Source organism: Stenella coeruleoalba (genome assembly GCF_951394435.1).
Source record: "Stenella coeruleoalba genome assembly, chromosome: 2".
In the NCBI taxonomy this organism is placed as follows: Eukaryota; Metazoa; Chordata; class Mammalia; order Artiodactyla; family Delphinidae; genus Stenella; species Stenella coeruleoalba.
Genome location: NC_137147.1, coordinates 178035189 through 178060995, shown reverse-complemented (window position 1 = coordinate 178060995; position 25807 = coordinate 178035189). Strand labels below are relative to the sequence as shown.

Genomic DNA, 25807 nt, shown 5'->3' with positions numbered 1-25807 from the left:
TGGAGGGCAGATGTACCTTGGGAGTATCTTTTCTTCAACAGACTCATTGGCTGCCATCTTATCTACCTTGTCACCTGTGTTATGTTAAACTTAACAGTCTATCATCTGCCACCCAAGGGCAAAGTGCAAAATATGAAGCTCAGAGTCTCAGGTTTCCTGGTGGCCTCCAACTCAGTTTTGCTTTTCAATCTGAGGAGCAAGAGTGACTGGAGGGGTGATGGCTCATAAGAAATGAGTCTAGTGCTTTCCTTCCTGGTTGTAGTAGTCGCCCTATTACCCCAAAGCGTTCTCCTATGACTCACTCAATTTCTCCCATCCACTCCGTCAGGGAATGATTAACAAAACCTACCCATTTCAAATGCAAAATCTTTGCCATACAATAACCATACCATGCAAATACTGTAAATCAAACACAGATACCATCACATAAAATTAAATGAAAGTTGAGGGAATTTTTGACTGACCGAACAAAATATTCAATTAACAAAATAGTTTTTTTAAAGGCCAACCAATATTTAGTTTCAACTGCTCCCTTTGGAAGAATGTGGCATATCTTGGTTTTGAGTGTGATCTTTAGCTTTTTGACAATCCACGATTAAAAACACAGATATCTCTAGGACGTATCTGCAGCAGTCATATTAATTCCTGTATCAAAGGTATGCAGACTAAACTCTCTATTCATCTCAACTTAAGGTTTTGAGAGAGTTCCTAAAAATACAAATCTATAATAATTGACTTAGGTAATTTTCATGTTAGAATAAACATTAAAGATTTAGTATTAAATATTTAGTAACTTTATCCATTTGTCAGTACTATCAAAATCAAAAAAGAATAACTGTATAGCTACAATTACATTTGGATATCTTCATTTGTAATCTTCTATCTGTAATCTTAGCTCTTAAAATATATCATTAAACATGTCAACAGACAAGAGTGGGAGAAAGGTGAACTATATGTGAAACTTTAAAAAATATTTGTATTTAAAAGAATACTTACTCTTTTGCCTCCCTCTAAGAGGATATGTCCTGAGTTTTTCAATAATATCAACCATGATCAAGCAGGTCAGAACCAAAGAGACTGGCAGGTCAGGTAACATATCAGTGGAACCATTAATATTCTTTTGAACCTGTTTTCAGAAGACCATTTAGAAGCATTAAATTTTTGTACTTTCTTTGTTCACAATTCTTTGAAGATTTGAAAGCAGTGCTAAATTAATTATACATACATTTACTAAAAGACTAGAAGCTTGGTTTTCAGCTTTTTAGGTGCTCAACCCCACAAGGTTTTGAACCATTTCTAAAGATGTAATAAGGGTTCATATCAATGGAAGAGCTTTCAGTTAAAGACAGAGCTTGGTAAATGTGCATAAAAAGTTAACAGTAGGCTCCTGGAATAGTGGAATGGGGAATCTCTCCCAACCCAACCGCTAAGCAGAGCCTCTGAGAGTCCTAGCTCAAAGAGCTAGGGGGGCAAACATTAGTGTTGGGTCTTCCAAGAAGAGAGAGCTGGGTAAACCCAGCTCGGCTTTGGAGCACTTCCTTCAACTGTTTAAGGTATCTACAAAAAAGGCTATGACAAACATCATGTTAATGGTGATATGTTAAGAGTTTTCCCTCTGAGATCAAGAATAAGACAAAGGTTACACCATGACCATTTCTATTCAACACTGTACTAGAGGTCCTAGCCAGTGTAACAAGGCAAGAGAAAGAAATAAACAGTGGAAGTATTGGAAAGAAAAACACACTGTCATTATTCATAGACTATATGATTATAAATGGGGAAAATCTCCACAAAATGGATAAATTATTCCTACACACCAAAAACAAAGAGTTAGAAAATAAGATTTTAAAAAATGATAAAATTTGATACAATCTCAATGAAAATTCCAACTTTCTGTGGAAAATGACAAGCTGATTCTAAAATGAACATGAGAGACGAGGGGAAGATGGCGGAAGTAAGACGCGGAGATCATCTTCCTCCCCACAGATACACCAGAAATACACCTACACATGGAACAACTCCTACAGAACACCTACTGAATGCTGGCAGAAGACCTCTGACATCCCAAAAGGCTAGAAAGTCCACACAGAGACAAAAGAATAGGGACGGGACCCACACCAGTGGGAGGGAGCTGTGAAGGAGTAAAGGTTTCCACACACTAGGAGCCCCTTCGCGGGCAGAGACTGCGGGTGGCGGAGGGGGGAAGCTTCGCAGCCGCGGAGGAGAGCACAGCCACAGGGGTGCGGAAGGCAAAGCGGAGAGATTTCCGCACAGAGGATCGGTGCCGACCGGCACTCACCAGCCCGAGAGGCTTGTCTGCTCACCCGCCAGGGGCGCGCGGGGCTGGGAGCTGAGGCTCGGGCTTCGGTCGGAGCGCAGGAAGAGGACTGGCGGCATGAACACAGCCTGCAGGGGGTTAGTGCGCCACGGCTGGCCGGGAGGGAGTCCGGGGAAAAGTCTGGAGCTGCTGAAGAGGCAAGAGACTTTTTCTTCCCTCTTTGTTTCCTGGTGCGCGAGGAGAGGGGATTAAGAGCGCTGCTTAAAGGAGCTCCATAGACGGGCGCGAGCCGCGGCTAACAGCGCGGACCCCAGAGACCCTTCCGGGGAGCCTGTGCAGCCCGCCACCGCCAGGGTCCCAGGATCCAGGGACAACTTTCCCGGGAGAACGCACAGCACGCCTCAGGCTGCTGCAACGTCATGCTGGCCTCTGCCGCCCCAGGCCCGCCCCGCACTCCGTGCCCCTCCCTCCCCCCGCCTGAGTGAGCCAGAGCCACCAAATCAGCTGCTCCTTTAACCCCGTCCTGTCTGAGCGAAGAACAGACGCCCTCCGGCGACCTACATGCAGAGGGAGGGCCAAATCCAAAGCTGAGCCCCGGGAGATGTGAGAACAAAGAAGAGAAAGGGAAATCTCTCCCAGCAGCCTCAGGAGCAGCGGATTAAAGCTCCACAGTCAACTTGATGTACCTGCATCTGTGGAATACCTGAATAGACAACGAATCATCGCAAATTGAGGAGGTGGACTGTGGGAGCAAGATTTATGATTTCTTCCCCTTTTCCTCTTTTTGTGAGTGTGTATGTGTATGCTTCTGTGTGAGATTTTGTCTGTATAGCTTTGCTTCCACAATTTGTCCTAGGGTTCTATCTGTCCGATTTTTTTTTTTTCTTAAAAATTTTTTTTCTTAATATTTTTTATTTTAGTAACTTTATCTTTCTTTTCTTTCCTTTTCTTTCTTTCTTCCTTTCTTCCCTTCCTTCCTTCCTTCCTTTCTCTCTCTCTCCCTCCCTCCCTCCCTCCCTCCCTCCTCTCTCTCTCTCTCTTTCTTTCTTTCTTTCTACATTTTCTCCCTTTTATTCTGAGCCATGTGGATGAAAGGCTCTTGGTGCTGCAGCCAGGAGTCAGTGCTGTGCCTCTGAGGTGGGAGAGCAAACTTCAGGACACTGGTCCACAAGACACCTCCCAGCTCCACATAATATCAAATGGCGAAAATCTCCCAAAGATCTCCGTCTCAACACCAGCACCCAGCTTCACTCAACGACCAGCAAGCTACAGTGCTGGACATCCTATGCCAAACAACTAGCAAGACAGGAACACAACCCCACCCATTAGCAGAGAGGCTGCCTAAAATCATAGTAAGTCCACAGACACCCCAAACACACCACCAGACGTGGACCTGCCCACCAGAACGACAAGATCCAGCCTCATCCACCAGAACACAGGCACTAGTCCCCTCCACCAGGAAGCCTATACAACCCACTGAACCAACCTTAGCCACTGGGGACAGACACCAAAAACAACGGGAACTACGAACCTGCAGCCTGCAAAAAGGAGACCCCAAACACAGTAAGATAAGCAAAATGAGAAGACACAAAAACACACTGCAGATGAAGGAGCAAGGTAAAAACCCACCAGACCTAACAAATGAAGAGGAAATAGGCAGTCTTCCTGAAAAAGAATTCAGAATAATGATAGTAAAGATGATCCAAAATCTTGGAAATAGACTAGACAAAATGCAAGAAACATTTAACAAGGACCTAGAAGAACTAAAGATGAGACAAGCAACGATGAACAACACAATAAATGAAATTAAAAATACTCTAGATGGGATTAATAGCATAATACCTGAGGCAGAAGAATGGATAAGTGACCTGGAAGATAAAATGGTGGAAATAACTACTGCAGAGCAGAATAAAGAAAAGAGAATGAAAAGAACTGAAGACAGTCTCAGAGACCTCAGGGACAACATTAAACACACCAACATTCGAATTATCGGAGTACCAGAAGAAGAAGAGAAACAGAAAGGGACTGAGAAAATATTTGAAGAGATTATAGTTGAAAACTTCCCTAATATGGGAAAGGAAATAGTTAATCAAGTCTAGGAAGCACAGAGAGTCCCATACAGGATAAATCCAAGGAGAAATATGCCAAGACACATATTAATCAAACTGTCAAAAATTAAATACAAAGAAATCATATTAAAAGCAGCAAGGGAAAAACAACAAATAACACACAAGGGAATCCCCATAAGGTTAACTGCTGATCTCTCAGCAGAAACCCTACAAGCCAGAAGGCAGTGGCAGGACATACTGAAAGTGATGAAGGAGAAAAACCTGCAACCAAGATTACTCTACCCAGCAAGGATCTCATTCAGATTTGATGGAGAAATTAAAACCTTTACAGACAAGCAAAAGCTGAGAGAGTTCAGCACCACCAAACCAGCTTTACAACAAATGTTAAAGGAACTTCTCTAGGCAAGAAACACAAGGGAAGGAAAAGACCAATCATAACGAACCCAAAACAATTTAGAAAATGGGAATAGGAACATACATATCGATAATTACCTTAAATGTAAATGGACTAAATGCTCCCACCAAAAGACACAGATTGGCAAAATGGATACAAAAACAAGACCCATATATATGCTGTCTACAAGAGACCCACTTCAGACCTAGAGACACATACAGACTGATAGTAAGGGGATGGAAAAAGATATTCCATGCAAATGGAAACCAAAAGAAAGCTGTAGTAGCAATTCTCATATCAGACAAAACAGACTTTAAAATAAAGACTATTAGAAGAGACAAAGAAGGAAACTACATAATGATCAAGGGATCGATCCAAGAAGAAGATATAACAATTGTAAATATTTATGCACCCAACATAGGAGCACCTCGATACATAAGGCAAATACTAACAGGCATAAAAGGGGAAACCGACAGTAACACATTCATAGTAGGGGACTTTAACACCCCACTTTCACCAATGGACAGATCATCCAAAATGAAAATAAATAAGGAAACACAAGCTTTAAATGATACATTAAACAAGATGGACTTAATTGATATTTATAGGACATTCCATCCAAAAACAACAAAACACACTTTCTTCTCAAGTGCTCATGGAACATTCTCCACGATAGATCATACCTTGGGTCACAAATCAAGCCTTGGTAAAATTAAGATAATTGAAATCGTATCAAGTATCTTTTCTGACCACAACGCCATGAGACTAGATATCAATTACAGGAAAAGATCTGTAAAAATTACAAACACATGGAGGCTAAACAATACACTACTTAATAATGAAGTGATCACTGAAGAAATCAAAGAGGAAATAAAAACATACCTAGAAACAAATGACAATGGAGACACAACGACCCAAAACCTATGGGATGCAGCAAAAGCAGTTCTAAGAAGGAAGTTTATAGCAATACAAGCCCACGTTAAGAAGCAGGAAACATCTCGAATAAACAACCTAACGTTGCACCTAAAGCAATTGGAGAAGAAGAAAAAACCCCCAAAGTTAGCAGAAGGAAAGAAATCATAAAAATCAGATCAGAAATAAATGAAAAAGAAATGAAGGAAACAATAGCAAAGATCAATAAACTAAAAGCTGGTTCTTTGAGAAGATAAACCAAATAGATAAACCATTAGCCAGACTCATGAAGAAAAAAAGGGAGAAGACTCAAATCAATAGAATTAGAAATGAAAAAGGAGAAGTAACAACTGACTCTGCAGAAATACAAAAGATCATGAGAGATTACTACAGGCAACTCTATGCCAATAAAATGGACAACCTGGAAGAAATGGACAAATTCTTAGAAATGCACAACCTGCCAAGACTGAATCAGGAAGAAATAGAAAATATGAACAGACCAATCACAAGCACTGAAATTGAAACTGTGATTAAAAATCTTCCAACAAACAAAAGCCCAGGACCAGATGGCTTCACAGGCGAATTCTATCAAACATTTAAAGAAGAGCTAACACCCATCCTTCTCAAACTCTTCCAAAATATAGCAGAGGGAGGAACACTCCCAAATGCCTTCTACGAGGCCACCATCACCTTGATACCAAAACCAGACAAGGATGTCACAAAGAAAGAAAACTACAGGCCAATATCATTGATGAACATAGATGCAAAACTCCTCAACAAAATACTAGCAGACAGAATCCTACAGCACATTAAAAGGATCATACACCATGATCAACTGGGGTTTATTCCAGGAATGCAAGGATTCTTCAATATATGCAAATCTATCAATGTGATAAACCATATTAACAAATTGAAGGAGAAAACCATATGATCATCTCAATAGATGCAGAGAAAGCTTTTGACAAAATTCAACACCCATTTATGATAATAACCCTGCAGAAAGTAGGCATAGACGGAACTTTCCTCAACATAATAAAGGCCATATATGACAAGCCCACAGCCAACATCCTCCTCAATGGTGAAAAACTGAAAGCATTTCCACTAAGATCAGGAACAAGACAAGGCTGCCCACTCTCACCACTCTTATTCAACATAGTTATGGAAGTTTTAGCCACAGCAATCAGAGAACAAAAGGAAATAAAAGGAATCCAAATCGGAAAAGAAGAAGTAAAGCTGTCACTGTTTGCAGATGACATGATACTATACATAGAGAATCCTAAAGATGCTACCAGAAAACTACTAGGGATAATCAATAAATTTGGTAAAATAGCAGGATACAAAATTAATGCACAGAAATCTCTTGCATTCCTATACACTAATGATGAAAAATCTGAAAGTGAAATCAAGAAAACACTCCCATTTACCATTGCAACAAAAAGAATAAAATATCTAGGAATAAACCTACCTAAGGAGACAAAAGACCTGTACTCAGAAAATTATAAGACACTGATGAAAGAAATTAAAGATGATACAAATAGATGGAGAGATATACCATGTTCTTGGATTGGAAGAATCAACATTGTGAAAATGACTCTACTACCCAAAGCAATCTATAGATTCAATGCAATCCCTATCAAATTACCAAAGGCATTTTTCACAGAAGTAGAACAAAAAATTTCACAATTTGTATGGAAACACAAAAGACCCCGAATATCCAAAGCAATCTTGAGAATGAAAAACGGAGCTGGAGGAATCAGGCTCCCTGACTTCAGACTACACTACAAAGCTACAGTAATCAAGACAGTATGGTACTGGCACAAAAACAGAAAGATAGATCAATGGAACAGGATAGAAAGCCCAGAGATAAACCCACGCACATATAGTCACCTTATCTTTGATAAAGGAGGCAGGAATTTACAGTGGAGAAAGGACAGCCTCTTCAATAAGTGGTGCTGGGAAAACTGGACAGGTACATGTAAAAGTATGAGATTAGATCACTCCCTAACACCATACACAAAAATAAGCTCAAAATGGATTAAAGACCTAAATGTAAAGCCAGAAACTATCAAACTCCTAGAGGAAAACATATGCAGAACACTCTATGACATAAATCACAGCAAGATCCTTTTTGACCCACCTCCTAGAGAAATGGAAATGAAAATAAACAAATGGGACAGAATGAAACTTCAAAGCTTTTTCACAGCAAAGGAAACCATAAAGAAGGCCAAAAGACAACACTCAGAATGGGAGAAAATATTTGCAAGTGAAGCAACTGACAAAGGATTAATCTCCAAAATTTATAAGCAGCTCATGCAGCTCAATAACAAAAAAACAACCCAATCCAAAAATGGGTAGAAGACCTAAATAGACATTTCTCCAAAGAAGATATACAGACTGCCAACAAACACATTAAAGAATGCTCAACATCATTAATCATTAGAGAAATGCAAATCAAAACTACAATGAGATATCATCTCACACCAGTCAGAATGGCCATCATCAAAAAATCTAGAAATAATAAATGCTGGAGAGGGTGTGGAGAAAAGGGAACCCTCTTGCACTGCTGATGGGAATGTGAATTGGTTCAGCCACTATGGAGAACAATATGGAGGTTTCTTAAAAAACTACAAATAGAACTACCATATGACCCAGCAATCCCACTACTGGGCATATACCGTGAGAAAACCAAAATTCAAAAAGAGTCATGTACCAAAATGTTCATTGCAGCTCTATTTACAATAGCCCGGAGATGGAAACAACCTAAGTGTCCATCATCGGATGAATGGATAAAGAAGATGTGGCACATATATACAATGGAATATTACTCAGCCATAAAAAGAAACGAAATTGAGCTATTTGTAATGATGTGGATAGACCTAGAGTCTGTCATACAGAGTGAAGTAAGTCAGAAAGAAAGACAAACACCATATGCTAACAGATATAAGGAATTTAAGGAAAAAAAATGTCACGAAGAACCTAGGGGTAAGACAGGAATAAAGACACAGACCTACTGGAGAACGGACTTGAGGATATGGGGAGGGGGAAGGGTGAGCTGTGACAAAGCGAGAGAGAGGCATGGACATATATACACTAACAAACGTAAGGTAGATAGCTAGTGGGAAGCAGCCGCATAGCACAGGGATATCAGCTCGGTGCTTTGTGACCGCCTGGAGGGGTGGGATAGGGAGGGTGGGAGGGAGGGAGATGCAAGAGTGAAGAGATATGGGAACATATGTATATGTATAACTGATTCACTTTGTTATAAAGCAGAAACTAACACACCATTGTAAAGTTATTATACTCCAATAAAGATGTAAAAAAAATTTAAAAAATGAATATGAGGATACCAAGTGGAAGCATTTCTAGAAGAAAAAGAAGATAGGAATGTTTACTTTTCTGGATATAAAGAGCTATTATAAAGCTACAAGAATTAAGACAGTGTGGTGTTGGCACAGGAATAGAGAAGTAGGCAGTGCAGAAAAGAAAGCTCAGAATAGACCAGGTATACCCACATCTGATTTATAACAAAGACAGCACTGCAAATAAATGTGGCAAAGACAGGCTTTTTAATAAATGGTACTCAGTTCATTAGATATTATTTGGGAAAAAACGCTTGATTCCCTACTGCAAAACATATACAAAAATTAGTTCCAGGTGGATTGTGAATCTAAAAGAGAGTGGCAAAATAATATAGCCTCCAAAGTATAATATAGGAGAGTATCTTCAGGACCTCAAGGTTCAGATTCACAATATGACAAAATCGTCTCAAACAAGTAACCAAAAGAACTATCCATAAAGAAAAGAAATTGGACTCTTAAAATTAAGAGCTTCTCTCCATCAAAAGATACCATTAAGAGTACGAAGTCACATGGGCTTCCCTGGTGGTGCAGTGGTTGGGAGTCCGCCTGCCGATGCCGCGGACGTGGGTTTGTGCCCCGGTGTGGGAGGATCCCACGTGTCGCGGGGTGGCTGGGCCCGTGAGCCATGGCCACTGGGCCTGCGCGTCTGGAGCCTGTACTCCGCAACGGGAGAGGCCACAGCGGTGAGGGGCCCGCGTACCGCGAAAAAAAAAAAACGAGTACGAAGTCACAGAGTGAAAAGGTATTTGCAATACATATAATCAAAAAAGGGCTTGAAATCTGAATATACAAATAATTCTTCCAAATCAATTTTTAAAGATAAGCAAGACATTAGAAAAAATGGGCAAGATGAAAAATATGCTCAATCTCATTAATTATTGGGGAAATGCAATTGAAAACTACAATGCAATTCAAGAATATACTCACCAGAATGGTTAAAATAAAAAGACTTAAAATGCAAGTGCTGGTCTTCACTGGTGGTGCAGTGGCTGAGAGTCCGCCTGCCGATGCAGGGGATGCGGGTTCGTGCCCTGGTCCGGGAAGTTCCCACATGCCGCAGAGCAGCTGGGCCCGTGAGCCATGGCCGCTGAGCCTGCGCGTCCGGAGCCTGCGCTCCGCAACGGGAGAGGCCGCAACGGTGAGAGGCCGTGTACCGCAAAAAAAAAAAATGCAAGTGCTGCTGAGGATGAGGAACACGAAGACCGCTCGTTCTCTGCTGGTGGGAGTCTAAATTAGTATATTCTCTTTGAAGAACTGACACTGTCAGTTACATCTGAGTAGTTGAACATCTTGTGACCCATCAGTTCTACTCCTACACATTTAACCAACTGAAATGTTTGCACATGGGCACCAAGAGACATGTTCCAGGATATTCACAGCAGCAAAAACTGGAAACTGAAATGGCCATTAAGAGCAGAACTGATGATGTATACGTGTAGCTGATTCACTTTGCTGGACAGTAGAAACTAACACAACATTGTAAAGAAACTATACTCCAATAAAAATTAACTTAAAAAAAACAAAAACAACAAAAAAAATTTAACCACTCTTGTGGGTATGTAGTAGTATCACATTGTGATTAGCTTACATTTTTCTGATGACCAATAATGTTCAGCATTTTTTTTTTTTTTGTGGTACGCGGGCCTCTCACTGCTGCGGCCTCTCCCGTTGCGGAGCACAGGCTCCGGATGCGCAGGCTCAGCGGCCATGGCTCACGGGCCCAGCCGCTCCGCGGCATGTGGGGTCCTCCCGGACCGGGGCACAAACCCGTGTCCCCTGCATCAGCAGGCGGACTCTCAACCACTGCGCCACCAGGGAAGCCCTGTTCAGCATATTTTTATGTGCTTGTTTGCTATTTGTTGATCTTTTTTGTGAAATGCCTATTAAAATATTTTGCCCATTTAAAAACAAAGAGTAGAACTGATGAATAAAGTGTGATATATTCATAAAATGATGAATTCGTAAAATACTTCACGATAAATTCATAAAATGAAATGAAATATAGAAACGGAAATGAATGAACTACAGCTAACCAGAAAAACATGAATGAAGCATACTTTGGAATAAAAGGAGCCAGATACAAATTAGATAGACAGGTAAGTAGATAATAGATAATTTGATTTCCCTTTATAAAACTTTCAAAAACAGATAAACTAACCTGTGGTACCTGTGGTATTAGGAATTAAGATAGAAGTTACCTTTGGGATGGAGGGAAAGGTAGTCATTGGAAGTGGCTTTTAGGGCGTTGACAAAGTTTTATTTTTTGACCTGAGTAGTGTTTCTATGGGAGTTTGCTTTGTGGTATTCCATTAACATTGTGTATTTATGTTGTGTGAGCTTTTCTGTTTGTGTGTTAGATTTCAGTGAAAAATAAGAAAAAAGGAAAGAAAAATATCCAACAGCGGGTGAGACATAACGGGAAAGAATCCCCAAGAGAGCAATTAAACTGTAGATAGAGCATCATCTGTGATAGTGGTGTTCCTTGAAAGTGTTGTACACTGAATTTTCAAAGCTCTTGGGAACCTCCCAAGTGCTTTACAAGGTCTTTGGAGAGGAAGGAGAAAATGATAAATCTAGATTAAAATATTTGTGTGTTGCAATTTGATGCAAAGTCCATCTGTATGGCCTTCTGAGGTTATTCTGTGTGTTCATGTATTGTCCTAATGCTACATGTAGGACATCTCCCAACAGTCATGTAATTTCTAATGATGTCATCCACTACCTGGTACTCACCTCTCTCACAGAACTGATCATACCTATTCTAACTGCCTGTTTATTTTTCTCTCTACTGTCAATAAAAAATTACTGAAGGCCAGAGACTGTCAAATTTTCTAAGTGCTCTATCCTCAGTTTCTAACACAGTACCTGGCATGTAATAAGCACTTAATGACTACCTGCTCAGCATGTAAATGAAAATCTTATAAATAAATTTTAAAAAAATTAAATCTTTCACAGCACCTTGAAAATTAATAAGATTAGCAGGGCATTCTGCTTTGAACTCTCTGGGTAATAGAGTCCTCACAGGCTGAAAGTTCTGCCTATAGTATTCCTGCCCTGCAGATATCCATTCATCAGAGTCCCTTTGTAGCTGCATTTATTGAAACATAAACTCAAATTTATTTTCAAATAAACATCGTGCACAAATTATTTGTCAATGGAATCTTATCAAAGCTTTAGCATGTGAGTGGTTGCTCCCTTGGATATTGATTGGATATTCCATTTAGAACCGAGGACACTCATGAAAAACATCAGGTTAGAAGAAACACATGTGGATGTAATCTCAAATTCCTTGCTTTTTTATTATTTTCAAATAACTTTCCTTTCTCACACATACAAACACAGAAGCAATTTTTCTAATTGGCTGCTATACTTGCCTCCACAATCACAGAGGTAACAATGATCTTAGTACCTTAAATATATATATTGCAACTTAGAATAAGACCGGAAATAATAAACTTCAAGAAATTTGTTTGGGCACACCACTCTATGAAATTTTAATAACAGGGGACATTTTAAAAACTCAAAATCTTGCAGGACAAGAAATCAAAATTCCATACCTTGGTCACTGCTATAGAGAAGCTGAAGCTGGGAAGTGTGGTGAGGATTACACACATCATCATAACAGGTCTCCTAGCAAAGGAGAAAAAATAAGCAAAAGCAATAATGTACAAGATCAACAGTTCCTGTTACATTTTGCCAATTTTGCAGTTCCTGTTCCATTCATCTATAGTTTTTCTAAGAAGCTACTACTTCCCTATTTCCATTTCCCAAATGTTTGAGTATGGCAAAGGGGAACACACACAAAAGCCGGAATGCTTTTCTAGAACAAAGGGGTGAGAGGTTTCCAAATAATTAGCAAACCATCGACTGCTAAAAGCATCACAGTACAAGACAAATGACATTCGATATTTTCAAAATTCATTCATCAGAATCCTGCCCAAGAGTTCAGGGTCTGGCGACCAACTGAAAAAAAGAACAGCATGACCTTCTCAAGTGATACTATACCCCATGTTGTAAAACTGATTTTTCAAACAATATATTTAGAAACAATATACTGTTGGATAGTTAAAGACGATTTAGAGTGAAAACACCTGGATTTTTTTACGTGAACCAACCCCCCCCCCAAAAAAAATCATATAGACATAAAAATCACATAGTTTTTAAATTTGTTTTTGGACCACTTTTTAAGCCTTGCGTGATCAAGCAAACAAATAGCTATTGAGATATAATCTATAATAGTCTATCATGACAGAGAGAATTAAAATGTATATTTAACATCACTAATTTATGGGAAGATAAAATATACTCAGAGGTTTTCTATAGTGAAATATTTACCCCCTCTTTCCTAAGTTAAATACATATTATATGAATTACATATATAGGATAGTATGTGTTTAAGTTCAAAAAGTATTGTCTTACAAATGACTAAGAATTCTTCTTGGTCCCACCATTTCACTCTACCCCAGTCCCATCCTAGATGTTCTAGGTATAGACATAAGATAGGGCATTGGATAGCCCATCTCTCATAGCCAGACTCAGTACAACCTGCTAAAACCAGAAGATGGAATTTTAAATCCTCTTCTCAGCTTGACCTCTAAAAAATAAGAGTGCCCCAGGGATTATTCCTGCACCCCTTATTTATCTATATTATCTCCCCTGATGATCTCAGCCCATCCCATCGCTTTAAACACCACCCACTTGCCCATGACTCACAAACAGATTATAGTGTATATACACTGGCCTCTATCCTGAGCTCTGGACTTGGACACCCAACTATCTATTTGGCACCTCCACTCAGATGTCTAATCTAATAGGCAACTCAAACTTAACATGCCTAAAAAAGAACCCATACTCATTCCAATCATCATCAAATGCCGTCTGATGATTTAATGCCAAAATGTATTTTGAATCAACCTCTGCTAACACCGTGGTTCTCTCACTATCATATCTCATCTGCAGTGTTTCGTAACCAGTTTCCTGTTAGTGTCCCTCTTCTTGCCTAGCAATATTTTCTCCGTAGAGCAAACGTCTGATTCTTCAAATGTAAAACACCTCTTGTTACTGCCCTGCTCAAAAATCACCAAAGCTGGGAGGAGTGGGGAATGGGGAGTTACTGTTTAATGGCTACAGAGGTTCAGTTTTGCCAGATGAAGAGGGTTCTGTGGATCGATGGTGGCGATGGGAGCACACCAATGTGCATGTGCTTAATGCCAATGAGCTGTGCACTTGAAAATGGTTCAGATGGTAAATTCTATGCTAGGTGTATTTTACCACAAAATACACTCATTTGTATATTTTAGAGATTCTAAAAATATTTTCAATGTATGACTAATGTAATTAGAATAAAATTGAAACCTGTCACTGTTGCCTAAGTGTTCTACGTGATGTGGTTTCTCTTATTTCTCCTACTCTCTTCACTTAGAATGACCTGCCTCTTCCCCACCATCCACTTACTCCTGCCATACTAGCATCCTGGTTATTCTGTGGTCACACCAAGCTTGCCCCACCTTCGAGGCTTACACTGGCTCTTCCTTTTTGCCAGGGTGTCTCTAGATCGTAGACCTAAATCTAGATCATAATCTTCCATGTCTGGCTCCTGTGTGCCTATCCCCAAGGTAAGTTCCATGGGACTATGTACCTTATCTGAATTATTCATTACTTTAGCTCCAGCATTTAGAACAATGTTTCTAAATCTTTTTTGTACAATAAACTTCCTGGGAATCTGCTAAATCCTATGGACCCTTCTCAGAATAGAATTTTTAAATGCACAAAATACATGGACCACAAAACAAAGCAATTATATTGAAATACAGTTATCTGGGCTTCCCTGGTGGCGCAGTGGTTGAGAGTCCGCCTGCCGATGCAGGGAACACGGGTTCGTGCCCCGGTCCGGGAAGATCCCACATGCCGCGGAGCGGCTGGGCCCGTGAGCCATGGCCGCTGAGCCTGTGCGTCCGGAGACTGTGCTCCGCAACAGGAGAGGCCGCAACAGTGAGAGGCACGCGTACCACAAAAAAAAAAAAAAAAAAAAAAGTAATACAGTTATCCACATTCTTTTAAAATGTTGAGTTAGTAATATATACACTTATCTAAGAATACAGTGTCTTCTTATTTTCTTTGGAGCATTCAAGATCTAGTGGAAACTGTAGTCTCTCATAATTTCAAGGTAGTGAAGATCATAAACCGTAATCTGAAGTATCTGCAACAATTGTAATGTGATATGAAAAAAAACCTATGTAATAAAATTGCAGGTCCTGCTAATACTACTGTGGTTTGTTACCAACATTCATAATGGAAAGAAATGCCATCTTTCAATCAGAGGTTATCGAAAATAGAGATGTAACTTGTTTCTCATCCAAGTTCAAGAACCCCATAACCCTGGAGAATATCTGGCACAGAGTAGGAATTCAATAAATGCTAAATGAATGAACAGACTAGTTAATAAGTGAATACTAATCCAAATCTGTGTTTTATTTAAGCAGAAATAATGATAACCTGTATTTGAAAATCTTGACTTACTGCTAACATATGCTTCTAATTTATTAATGAGTGGTATGGGTAAAATTGTGTCCTCCCTAAAAGACATGCTGAAGTTCCAACCCCCAGGACCTCAGAATGTAACCTTATTTGGAAATAGGGTCTTTACAGAGGTAATAAGTTAAAATGAGGTCATTAGGGCAGGCCCCCATCCAAAAAGACCAGTGGCCTTATATAAAAGGAAATTTGGAGACAGATATGTACAGAAGGAAGATGACATGAAGAAACACAGGAAGACACCATATGAAGATGAAGACAGAAATCAGGGTGATGCATCTATATAAGCCAAGGAATGCCGAAGATTGCCAGCAGACCATCAGAAGCTAGAAGAGAGACTTCCCTGGTGGCACAGTGGATAAGAATCCGCCTGCCAATGCAGGAGATACGTATTCAATCGCTGGTCCAGGAAGATCCCACATGCTGTGGAGCAACTAAGCCTGTGCACCACAACTACTGAGCCTGCATGCTGCAACTACTGAAGCCCACGTGCCTAGAGCCCATGCTCTGCAACAAGAGAAGCCACCACAGTGAGAAACCCGCGCACCGCAATTAAGAGTAGCCCCCTCTCACCGCAACTAGAGAAAGCCCGCACACAGCAGCGAAGATGCAACACAGCCAAAAATAAATTTTTAAAAAAATGTTAAAAAAAAAAAAAAAAAAGAAGCTAGAAGAGAGGCTTGGACTGGATTCTCCCTCATAGCCCTCAGAAGGAACCAAGCCTTCCAACGCTTTAATCTTGAACTTCTAGCTTCCAGAACTGTGACACAATAAATTTCTGTTGTTTAAACCACCCAGTTAGAAGTACTTCGTTATGACAGTCTTAGGAAACTAACACAGATTTTGCTATAGGGAAGTGAGATACTGCTGTAACAAATACCCAAAATGTGGAAGTGGCTTTGGAATTCGGTAATGGATAGTCTGGAAGAGTCTGAAGATGCAGGATAGAAAAAGGCTAGATTATCCAGAAGAGAATGTTAGTGGAAATATGGAAGTTAAAGGAGATTCTGCGGAGAGCTCAGAAAGAGGAGAGCTGTACAGAAAGCCTCTACTGTTCTAGAGAATACATATATTATTATGAACAGAACGTTGCTAAAAACATGAATATTAAAAGTCCTTTTGGTGAGATCTCCGACAGAAATGAAGACTGTGTTACTGGAAACTGGAAGAGCGGTGATCCTTTTTATACAGTGACAGAGAACTTGGCTGAAATGTGTTCTGTTGAGTATAAAGGAGAACTTGTAAGCAATGAGCTCAGACACTTAGCTAAGGGGATTTCTAAGCAAAGTGTTGAAGGCACTGCCTGGTTTCTCCTTGTTGACTAGAGTAAAATGCAAGAGGAGAGAGAGAAATTGAAGAAGGAATTGTTAAACAAAAAAAAGCCCAGTCTTGAAGATTCAGAAAATTCTCACCCTATCCATATTGCAAAAGATACGAAAAATGAGACAGCATGTTCTGGAGACAACAGTAAGGGTGTGGCTTGCGAATCCAATCAACCATCTCAGCAGAAACCCTGACAGCTTGCACTGAAGGGGGACAGAGATGGGACAAAATGAAGAAAGGCTGAGAGACTTCTGGGTACGATCGGCAGGAAACAGGCTAAAACAGAGCTATATGGATGCAAATATGTACTATCCTTCAAGAAAAGGGAAGAACGACTCTGATGATGCTGCAGAGGCCGGGGAAGCTGCCGCTGCCACCACAGGCCCAGGGGTTCCCTCCTCAGATCCAGAGAGCAGGGCTGCTGCCCAAGGCCCAGAGGGTGGAGCCTTCACCTTGAGGAGCCCAGAGGACAGTGTCCAGACACAGAGGTTTATTGTCAAGCCTTAAAACTTAGAACTGTTGGCTAAAACCAATATACAGGCAGACCTTGTTTTGCCACGTTTCGCATTATTGTGCTCTGTAATAAATTGAAGGTGTGTGGTATCAATGAGACCACACTCAGACATTAACAAGCCAACCAGCATCCCAAGGAGGCATCCCAAAGAGTAAAAGGTCCAGAAATCATAAGACAAGAAATACTGATGGAGCCTGGACACTGGAGAAGAGAAGATGTCAGTGAGCTCAGAGAAAAGGTCACCCCTAGAAACACAACGTGGGAGTCGTCACTGTACAAGGGACAGTTTATGAGAGCCGATGAGAGTGCTTGAAAAGCAATAAAAAGGGGTATATGTATACGTATAGCTGATTCACTTTGCTGTACGCCTGAAACTAACACAACACTGTACATCAACTAGAGTCCCATACAATTTTTTTAAAAAGAGAAAGAAATGTGCTCATGCTACTGAGAGTGACCATTATATGTGGCTAATTAATTGCTTGTAGCCATGCTAGCGTAATTTCATAACAAGGACAGTACTCTGAAATTGGCAAGTGTCAAATCATTGAAAATTGATTGATGAGGCCAAATTTTTCTATGCAAGTTGAAGTATGCAACTTCCGAATTAAAATGTTTGACACATCTTGGGGGGTGAGGGGTAGAGGGTGGGGGGTGATGAACTGGGAGAATTGGATTGACATATATACACGAATATGTATAAAATAGATAACTAATAAGAACCTGCTGTATAGCACAGGGAACTCCACTTTGCTGTACAGTAGAAACTAACACAACATTGTAAAACAACTATACCCCAATTTAAAAAAATTCAAAGAAATATTCAAAAAAAAATAAATAAAATACTTGATGCATCTTATAAAAAAAAAAAAGGAAAGCAATAAAAAGCGGGAATCAGGGGGCGATGGGCAGAGCTCCCGGCCATGGCCAAATTCACTGGCATATAAAGGGGCCAGAGGATGTGACATGTACAAGGAAGATTGGAAGGAAGCTACATGGTGGCAGAGTTTATTTCAATACAAGGAAATAAGGAAGGCTCTTCTCATAATTAGAGACACAAAAAGTCGTAAATTCCCTTTAAAATCAGAGGCAGACTGTCTTGTGAGAAATAGTGCCCTAGATGAAAGCTATGGTGCCTTCCAGCTTCAGAATGATGCCAACACTGAATTCTACAAGCAAGGGGAAGCGTAGAGTTTTAAAGGTGGAACTGACATGCAGATACCATTTTTCAAGCAGATTATGACTCTGTCAACAGGACTGGGACAGAGAGGCCCAAGGCAAGGACAGCAGCTGGTGAAGGCTGCCAGAGCCGCAGCAGGTTAATAAAATGCTCTTCGTGCCTCCTTTTGAACACAAGCGACCAGAACAAGGGATCTGACGCTGGACCTGAACAGGTGAAAAGTTGGGGAACTAGGCCAGAACCTCAAGTGCACACCTCCCTGGAAATCAGCGCCTGACTGGGGAGAGGAAAACAGCCACGGAGAGCAAGGTCCTGAATGAAAGAGAAAGAGATGAAAGAGAAAGAACTCATGGAATCTGGCGACATTGCATATGCAGCAGAGAAAATCAAAAGTGAATCCACTCACGCCGCTTTACTGGAGATTGTGGGACAAGCAGAGAAAGCCTGTAATCAAGGAGGAGAAAATGATCAGTCCTGAGTGTTTCAGAAGATGACAGACAGACTGAAAGAAAGGGGATGCTCTGGGAAGAGGTAACTGTTAAGCACCAGGGTTTAGCTCGTGGTAACTCACCGATGACCTTCTCAGAGGTGCTGAAAAGAGCGAGCTCTCCCTCCTCGGGTTAGCCTGTCACTCGTGTGTGTTACTGTGGACCATTTAGGGGCTCAGACCCCAGACACCCTGGGGTTGGGCTTGGCTCCCTACTCACTGGCTGGGTGGTCTCTTAACCTCCGTGCCCCAATGTCCTCACTTGTTAAATGGGCACTGTAAGCTTTCTTCAAAAATCTTCGAGAATTAACTAAAGTCATACAGGCGATGTGTTTACAACGCTGCTTGGTACATAGTAATTGTTCAGCCAATATTTTCTCTTATTTTACTCTGATGACAGCTATAACTATTACTGCTGCTACCACCACTGCCACCTGAAACAAATCAACAGCAAATCTGGGGGCATATGTTAAGGATGTAAACAAGGTAAAATGTTCCAAAATGTTGGAGTCTTTCTAACTTAGCACCGTCCAGGATTGCCCTGACTTCCACAGCAGTCTGGGAATCCCCAAAAGTCCTCCAGGATTATTCTGCCCCAAGGTACCCTGTCTGAGGAAATCTGCTTCAGTTTCCGGCTAGTTTGTCAATGTTTTCACCTATTCACTGATATCCCGGGCAAAGATTCCTCTTATTTACTGGGATATAAAATTTGGTGTGGATATAAATAGCTTTTCTTTGTTCCTCAAACCAGCTCCCTAGTCTTTGACAAATTATGACAGGCAACCCTAAAAAGGAACAATCATTCCAAAAGAATGAGGAAGTGTTTAACAAGAATAAAGGAAAGAACACCAGATAAAAGTTCAGACCACTTTTGGTTTAGTGCGTGTCTTAAGCTCTCTGACATTGTTTCCTGCCTTATAAAATGGCAATTATATCCATTCCCTCAACTTTGCAACACAGGCATGCAGGTCAAGTGAGAAAATGAAAAATAAAACACACACTGTCGAGAACAGACTTGTGGTTGCCGAGCGGGAGATGGGGGAGGGTAAGGGATGGACTGGGAGTTTGGGATGAGCAGATGCAAACTATCACATACAGAATGGACAAACAATGTGGTCCTACTGTATAGCACAGGGAACTATATTCGGTATCCTGAGATAAACCATAATGGAAAAGAATATTAAAAAATGTATATATATGTATAACTGAATCACTTTGCCATGTGGCAGAAATTAACACACATGATAAATCAACTATACTTCAATTTAAAAAAAATAAAAAATAAATAAAAGCATGTTATGTATATATGCAAAATACTTTATAAGATATTCATGATACCACTTTATTGACCCTCCTTACTCTCAAAGGATAAAAGAGACCTACAAGATTCTCCAGATATGCAGAGTATCACTTATAACATAGAATTTTCTTCAGTTTTATCACTTTTATCATTACTTCTACTGCTTCTCAGAGTCATTCTGAGGATTACCCCAGATCATGTTTTCAATGGAAACATGATTCAGTCTGAGGTCCCAACACTAATATTCACTGGGTTCTTACTATGTGCCAGGCACTGTGCTCAGAACTTTACATGCATCATCTTATTCAGTTTCTTAAAACAACCCAATAAAGAAACTAGGTCGTCCCTGTTCTGCTCATGAGAAAACTAAAATTTAAAGAATTTAAAGAACTCACACACGGTCTCCCAATCAGGGTCAATGCTGGGATTTGAACTCAGGTCTGCAACCCTCAGCCATATTGCCAGGGCTTCACTAGCTGGCTGACTCACTCTCTCCTGAATACCAGCCTCACAGGGCCCATGACGCCAACGTGGACATACAGAGAGGTTCTCAAATAGGCCCATCGACAGTGTATCTGTGAATGCTAAGAATCTATGAAATCTCACATAAACAACTATTTAAGTATTCTTCAAAAATAATTCATACTTTCAATCCCTACTTTCTATAGTAGCAATAATGTTTGCATCATCTTCATCTAGGAATCGGGTTATATGACACACGCATGCTATGTTACCACATATATTAAAATATCCTATACTCGTTTTTGGGACCCATATATAACATCCAAATATACATCTTTAGGGGAAATGTATCCTAATGACACTAGAAGAATTGCATTTTTCTTGAAACACACTTTGCATTCAAAGTCAGAAAAAATACAGGAGAAGTTGCGTAAGTTAGAAGAAACAGCACACGATAAGATCAGTGTGGGCTCACCAGTCCCAGCTCCACCAGTTATAAGCTTTGTCACTAGACAAAGTTAATCACATGTTCAAGTTTCCATTTCTTCATCTATAAAACAAGAATACTAGTGCATACCTACTAGGTTGTCATAAAGTTTAACTTTAATGGTACGGAATGTGTAAGGCTCCTAGACTAGTACTCAGTAACAATTTCTTCTTTTCTAGGCCAGTAAGAGATAATAATGGCTCATAAAAGAGGTCATGAGGGAACATTTTCACTGAAATCATAGATAACCTGTCCTCTATCTAAAACTATTTAGAACACTCATGGCCGGCCACACCCACAAATAGAAGAAAAAGACTGGAAGAGTATTTCCCAAAAGAAATCACTGGAAGATGTAATTGTTGTGACAGCCGAAGACAACTTAGCACAAGGGGAGTAGCTGGACCAGATGTACAGACAAAAACAGCAAACAAACACAAACACAAACACTAGGGGGTAGAAATGAAAGACTACTTCTCTTCCTTACTTTCAATTGCCCCCAGAGACTGGGACCTCATCCTTCAAAGAAGCAGTTTCGGGTAGTGGTTAGAAGTACCAATTACAGAATCAGATGGACCTAGGTCCAAAGTATAGTCCTTTCACTCACTTGTCAATTGACCGGGTAAGTTTCTTAACCTCTCTAATCATCAGTTTCGTCTTGGAAATAATAATGATAAGCTCATAAAATATATATACTTCACAAGGTGGTATGGGATGAAATGAAATTCATACATAAATTTTATAGTACATAATAAGTGATCAGTAAAGAAGCAATTATAGCTTAATGACAATAACAATAATATTATATTAATAATAGTAAGCAACATGGGAAGGTTTGCTGCCTGAATGATATTCAGACCTAAGGTCCTAGGGATTGAGCCAATGTAAAAAAACTCAAAGAGCACCTTCCTGGGCATGACCAGCTTGCCACTGGTTTACTCCTGTACTCATTTACACATTCCCCAGCCTGGTCAGGAGTCTTCAACAGTTGAAGCCACTCCTAGCGGGTGTGAGGGGTGGAGGGCCCAGCTCAGCTTCAGACCCACCCCTTAGTTGATGCTGAGGATTTGGGTCAAGTGTTGGAAAACACCTAAACCCCATTGATGCCAACCACGTGATCTATTTTCGGAAACCTCACAGGAGCTCTGCCCGCGGGGCACTGAGTCCCCTGGTGATTTGGGGGTTGACACCCAGTGTCGGTACCTAAAGAGCCCTTCCTGCGCCCCACGCTTCATGCCTCCCCCGCCACACCCTTGCCACAGGATTTCTCGATATACTGCTGTGTCTATTACTTTTACATTTCTGCCTTTGCTTGGGTTAAAATTCCCGACTCCTCGCTTTTCAAATGTGTTCTATGTTGTCCAACTTTGTTTTCTTGGCCACACCGTGTGGCTTGCGGAAGCTTAGTTCCCTGACCACGGATCAAACCCAGGCCCCCCAGTGGAAGCACAGAGTCCTAACCACCGAATCGCCAGGGAAGTCCCTATGTTGTTCAACTTTAAAAGATCAGTATGGGGACTTCCCTGGTGGCGCAGTGGTTAAGAATCCTCCTGTCAATGCAGGGGACATATGTTCGAGCCCTGGTCCGGGAAGATACCACATGCCACGGAGCAACTAAGCCCGTGTGCCACAACTACTGGGCCTGCGCTCTAGAGTCCGTGAGCCAAAACTACTGAGCCCACGTGCCACAATTACTGAAGCCCATGCACCTAGAGCCTGTGCTCTGCAACAAGAGAAGCCACCGCAATGAGAAGCCTGCACACCGCAACGAAGAGTAGCCCCCGCTCGCTGCAACTAGAGAAAGCCTGAGCGCAGCAACGAAGACCCAATGCAGCCAAAAAAAAAAAAAACAAAAACGAAAGATTAGTATGAAAGAAAAATTTAACTTATCAAAGAAAACAAAGAAATCCCAGATGACAAGAACCAGATCTGAAGATTTAAAAGGAAAAATATATGAGGATCAGAAATTATATGTTCTCATTACCTTTACATGGATCAATACAGTCATTAGTTAAACTGAGTTTAATCCATATTAAACCTTGATTTATTTAAAATATTTGTGTTATTATTTGAATTACTTACCCCTCCCCTCACCAAGGTAATAGAATTTACCAACATAGCAAATTATTTAAAATCTAAGTAAAGGAACCAATTTGCTTAAAAATCTCAGTTGGTTAATGCTCAAAGGACGCCTTAGAGCTACAAAATAATGCAATATAAACATTTTAACAGACATTACTTTCAGTTTTACACAAAAGAAAAAATTCTATATTAGAACCTTACAGTTATGATTTCTGTAAATTAACTGTGAAAACTTCGTGCAGTTTTGTGTACAGAGGAATTAGTACAACAATTACTACTCAGAGTATCAGAGATTCATGCTAGCTCTTAGGAACACATGTCAGTAAAAAATGACCCGATAAAAAAATATAGAAGATACCATAATAGGAACACATTTATATAAACACTGATTATTACCTCTCCTTAATCTCCCATTATGTACCTGTGTGCTACTCTAACATCCTTACCCAGAGTACATGAGAAAATCTCTCTGAAAGCATCCCAGGGGTTCCCTGCTAAAGAATTCTGTTACTTACCATCCTTTGATTTTTTGGTAAAGATGACGTTTCCTGTACAAGAGAACTTTCACAGGAACCCAAATCAAAAGAGTCACTGAAGATACATAGGCGATGGAACAGGAAACAATCAGCCAATAATGCGCTTTGCCAGGTGTACCCCTTGTGCTTTGATAGGCATCGGCAAACTGTTCCATTATCACCAGCGTGGGGACAGAGAAGGCAGCAAGCTCAAGGAGCTCAAAGAACAGCAGCTTCATCAGTCTCCTCGAAGCCATCCTGGAAGGGCGAGCACCTGGGGACCAGACGCTCCCACTCTGACCGGGAGCGGCATATGGACACACAGACACTGAACTGGGATCAAGTTCCTTGTACTCGAATCACTAACCAGTGACTTTTTATTCTTTTATTGACCCTCATATGGTTCAGTGATCTTCCAACTTAACAACCGAGGTCTCTTAAAGAAACAGAGCAGTTGTGGAAGTGATCACTTAATGTGTTTGCACATCCGTTACTACAAGTCAAATGAATTTCAGAATATGCTTTGGAGCATCGGTAAAAGCGGGGTCTTTTAATGTAGTCTTTATTGTGAATTTGAGCACAAAAAAACATTTATGTAATATTTAACACTTGTTAAGTAGAACCATTGCAATAATATAATTTTAGAGTTAAAGGGGAAGAAGAGACATAATCCAATCCCCTATTTTTTTTTTTTTTTGCGGTACGCGGGCCTCTCACTGCTGTGGCCTCTCCCGTTGCGGAGCACAGGCTCTGGACGCGCAGGCTCAGCGGCCATGGCTCACGGGCCCAGCCGCTCCGCGGCATGTGGGATCCTCCCGGACCGGGGCATGAACCCGTGTCCCCTGCATCGGCAGGCGGACCCTCAACCACCGCGCCACCAGGGAAGCCCCCAATCCCCTATTTTTATATCTAAGCAAATTCAGGCAAAGAGAAAAACCCAAAATCTGAGTCTTCATCTAGGAGAATGACCCCTCATTTTTCTTCCAAGTGCTTGAAAAGGGAGTTTGGATTCACTTTGCCAGTCTCCTAACAAGACTTCTTCCTGGTACTTGAAATATTTGTTTGTTCTTGCACATTGATTGCTATGCAACACAGACCAGCATTATTTTTATTTTGCGGGTCAGGAAGCTAACATGGCGATACGAGGAACTGGTTGTCAGGACCGACACATGCAGAGTTATCTATATCTAGTCCAAAAGCAAATATCAAATATTTAAAAGACAACAGTGGTCCCCATGAATATCCCTCCTTTGCAAACCGCTTTGGAACAGCTGTGATGAGCACTCTGCTGGGTGTGGGGTGCAACAGTGAATGAGGGACAAAGGTTCCTGCCTTGAAAACGCTCACAATCCATGGAGGAAACAAACCTACGGCAACAAAAAATTAACTGAGGTCAGAAGTATAGCCTAAATGCCATGGTACCCCAGAGAACTCCCTCTCTGGGCTGTGGGAAGGGGAGGGAAAGATGATGATGAGGCCGGAAGGTGGGTGTTGGGGTGTCAGTGACATTTCAGGCAGGCAAAGAAGCAAGGAGGGAGGAATGGTGGTGAGTCCGGTGTGTATGGCAGGACCCAAGGGAAAGTGATGCTAGAAAAATCGTCTGGGGTCAGAACGTCCACGTCCCATGAAGGATTTGGGGCGTGTGTGTGTGCGTGTGTGCACATGTGTGTGTCTGTGTTAAAAAGCATTTTCTGAACAGAGGAGTCACTTGAACACCTGGAAAGGAGGGATGGTGCTGATGTGAAGGGAGGGCAGGAATGGTATTAACCTAGAGACAGGGAAGCCACCTGGGCGCCACAGAGGAGCCTGATACAGCAAGTGCAGGAGCGACGAGGAGAGTCCGGCACCCACACACGCTGACCCAACCCCTCCTACCTGCTGGCTTTGTGTCAGATGCCACCCCACCTCACCACC

The 25807-nt window shown here is 41.0% G+C and overlaps 1 protein-coding gene across 1 annotated transcript in view; it reads right to left on the bottom strand.

Moving 5' to 3' along the window:
• Positions 1-24234, bottom strand: part of TMEM236 (transmembrane protein 236) — a 46464-nt gene extending 22230 nt beyond the window's left edge. Inside the window, exons 1-3 of the mRNA XM_079912730.1 lie at positions 23894-24234; positions 12570-12642; positions 997-1126 (exon numbers count right to left, since the gene is read on the bottom strand). Coding sequence (XP_079768856.1) covers positions 997-1126; positions 12570-12642; positions 23894-24150 — 460 coding nt within the window. The 5' untranslated portion in view covers positions 24151-24234. The remainder of the gene's footprint in view (positions 1-996; positions 1127-12569; positions 12643-23893) is intronic.
• Between the last annotated feature and the right edge of the window lie 1573 nt (positions 24235-25807).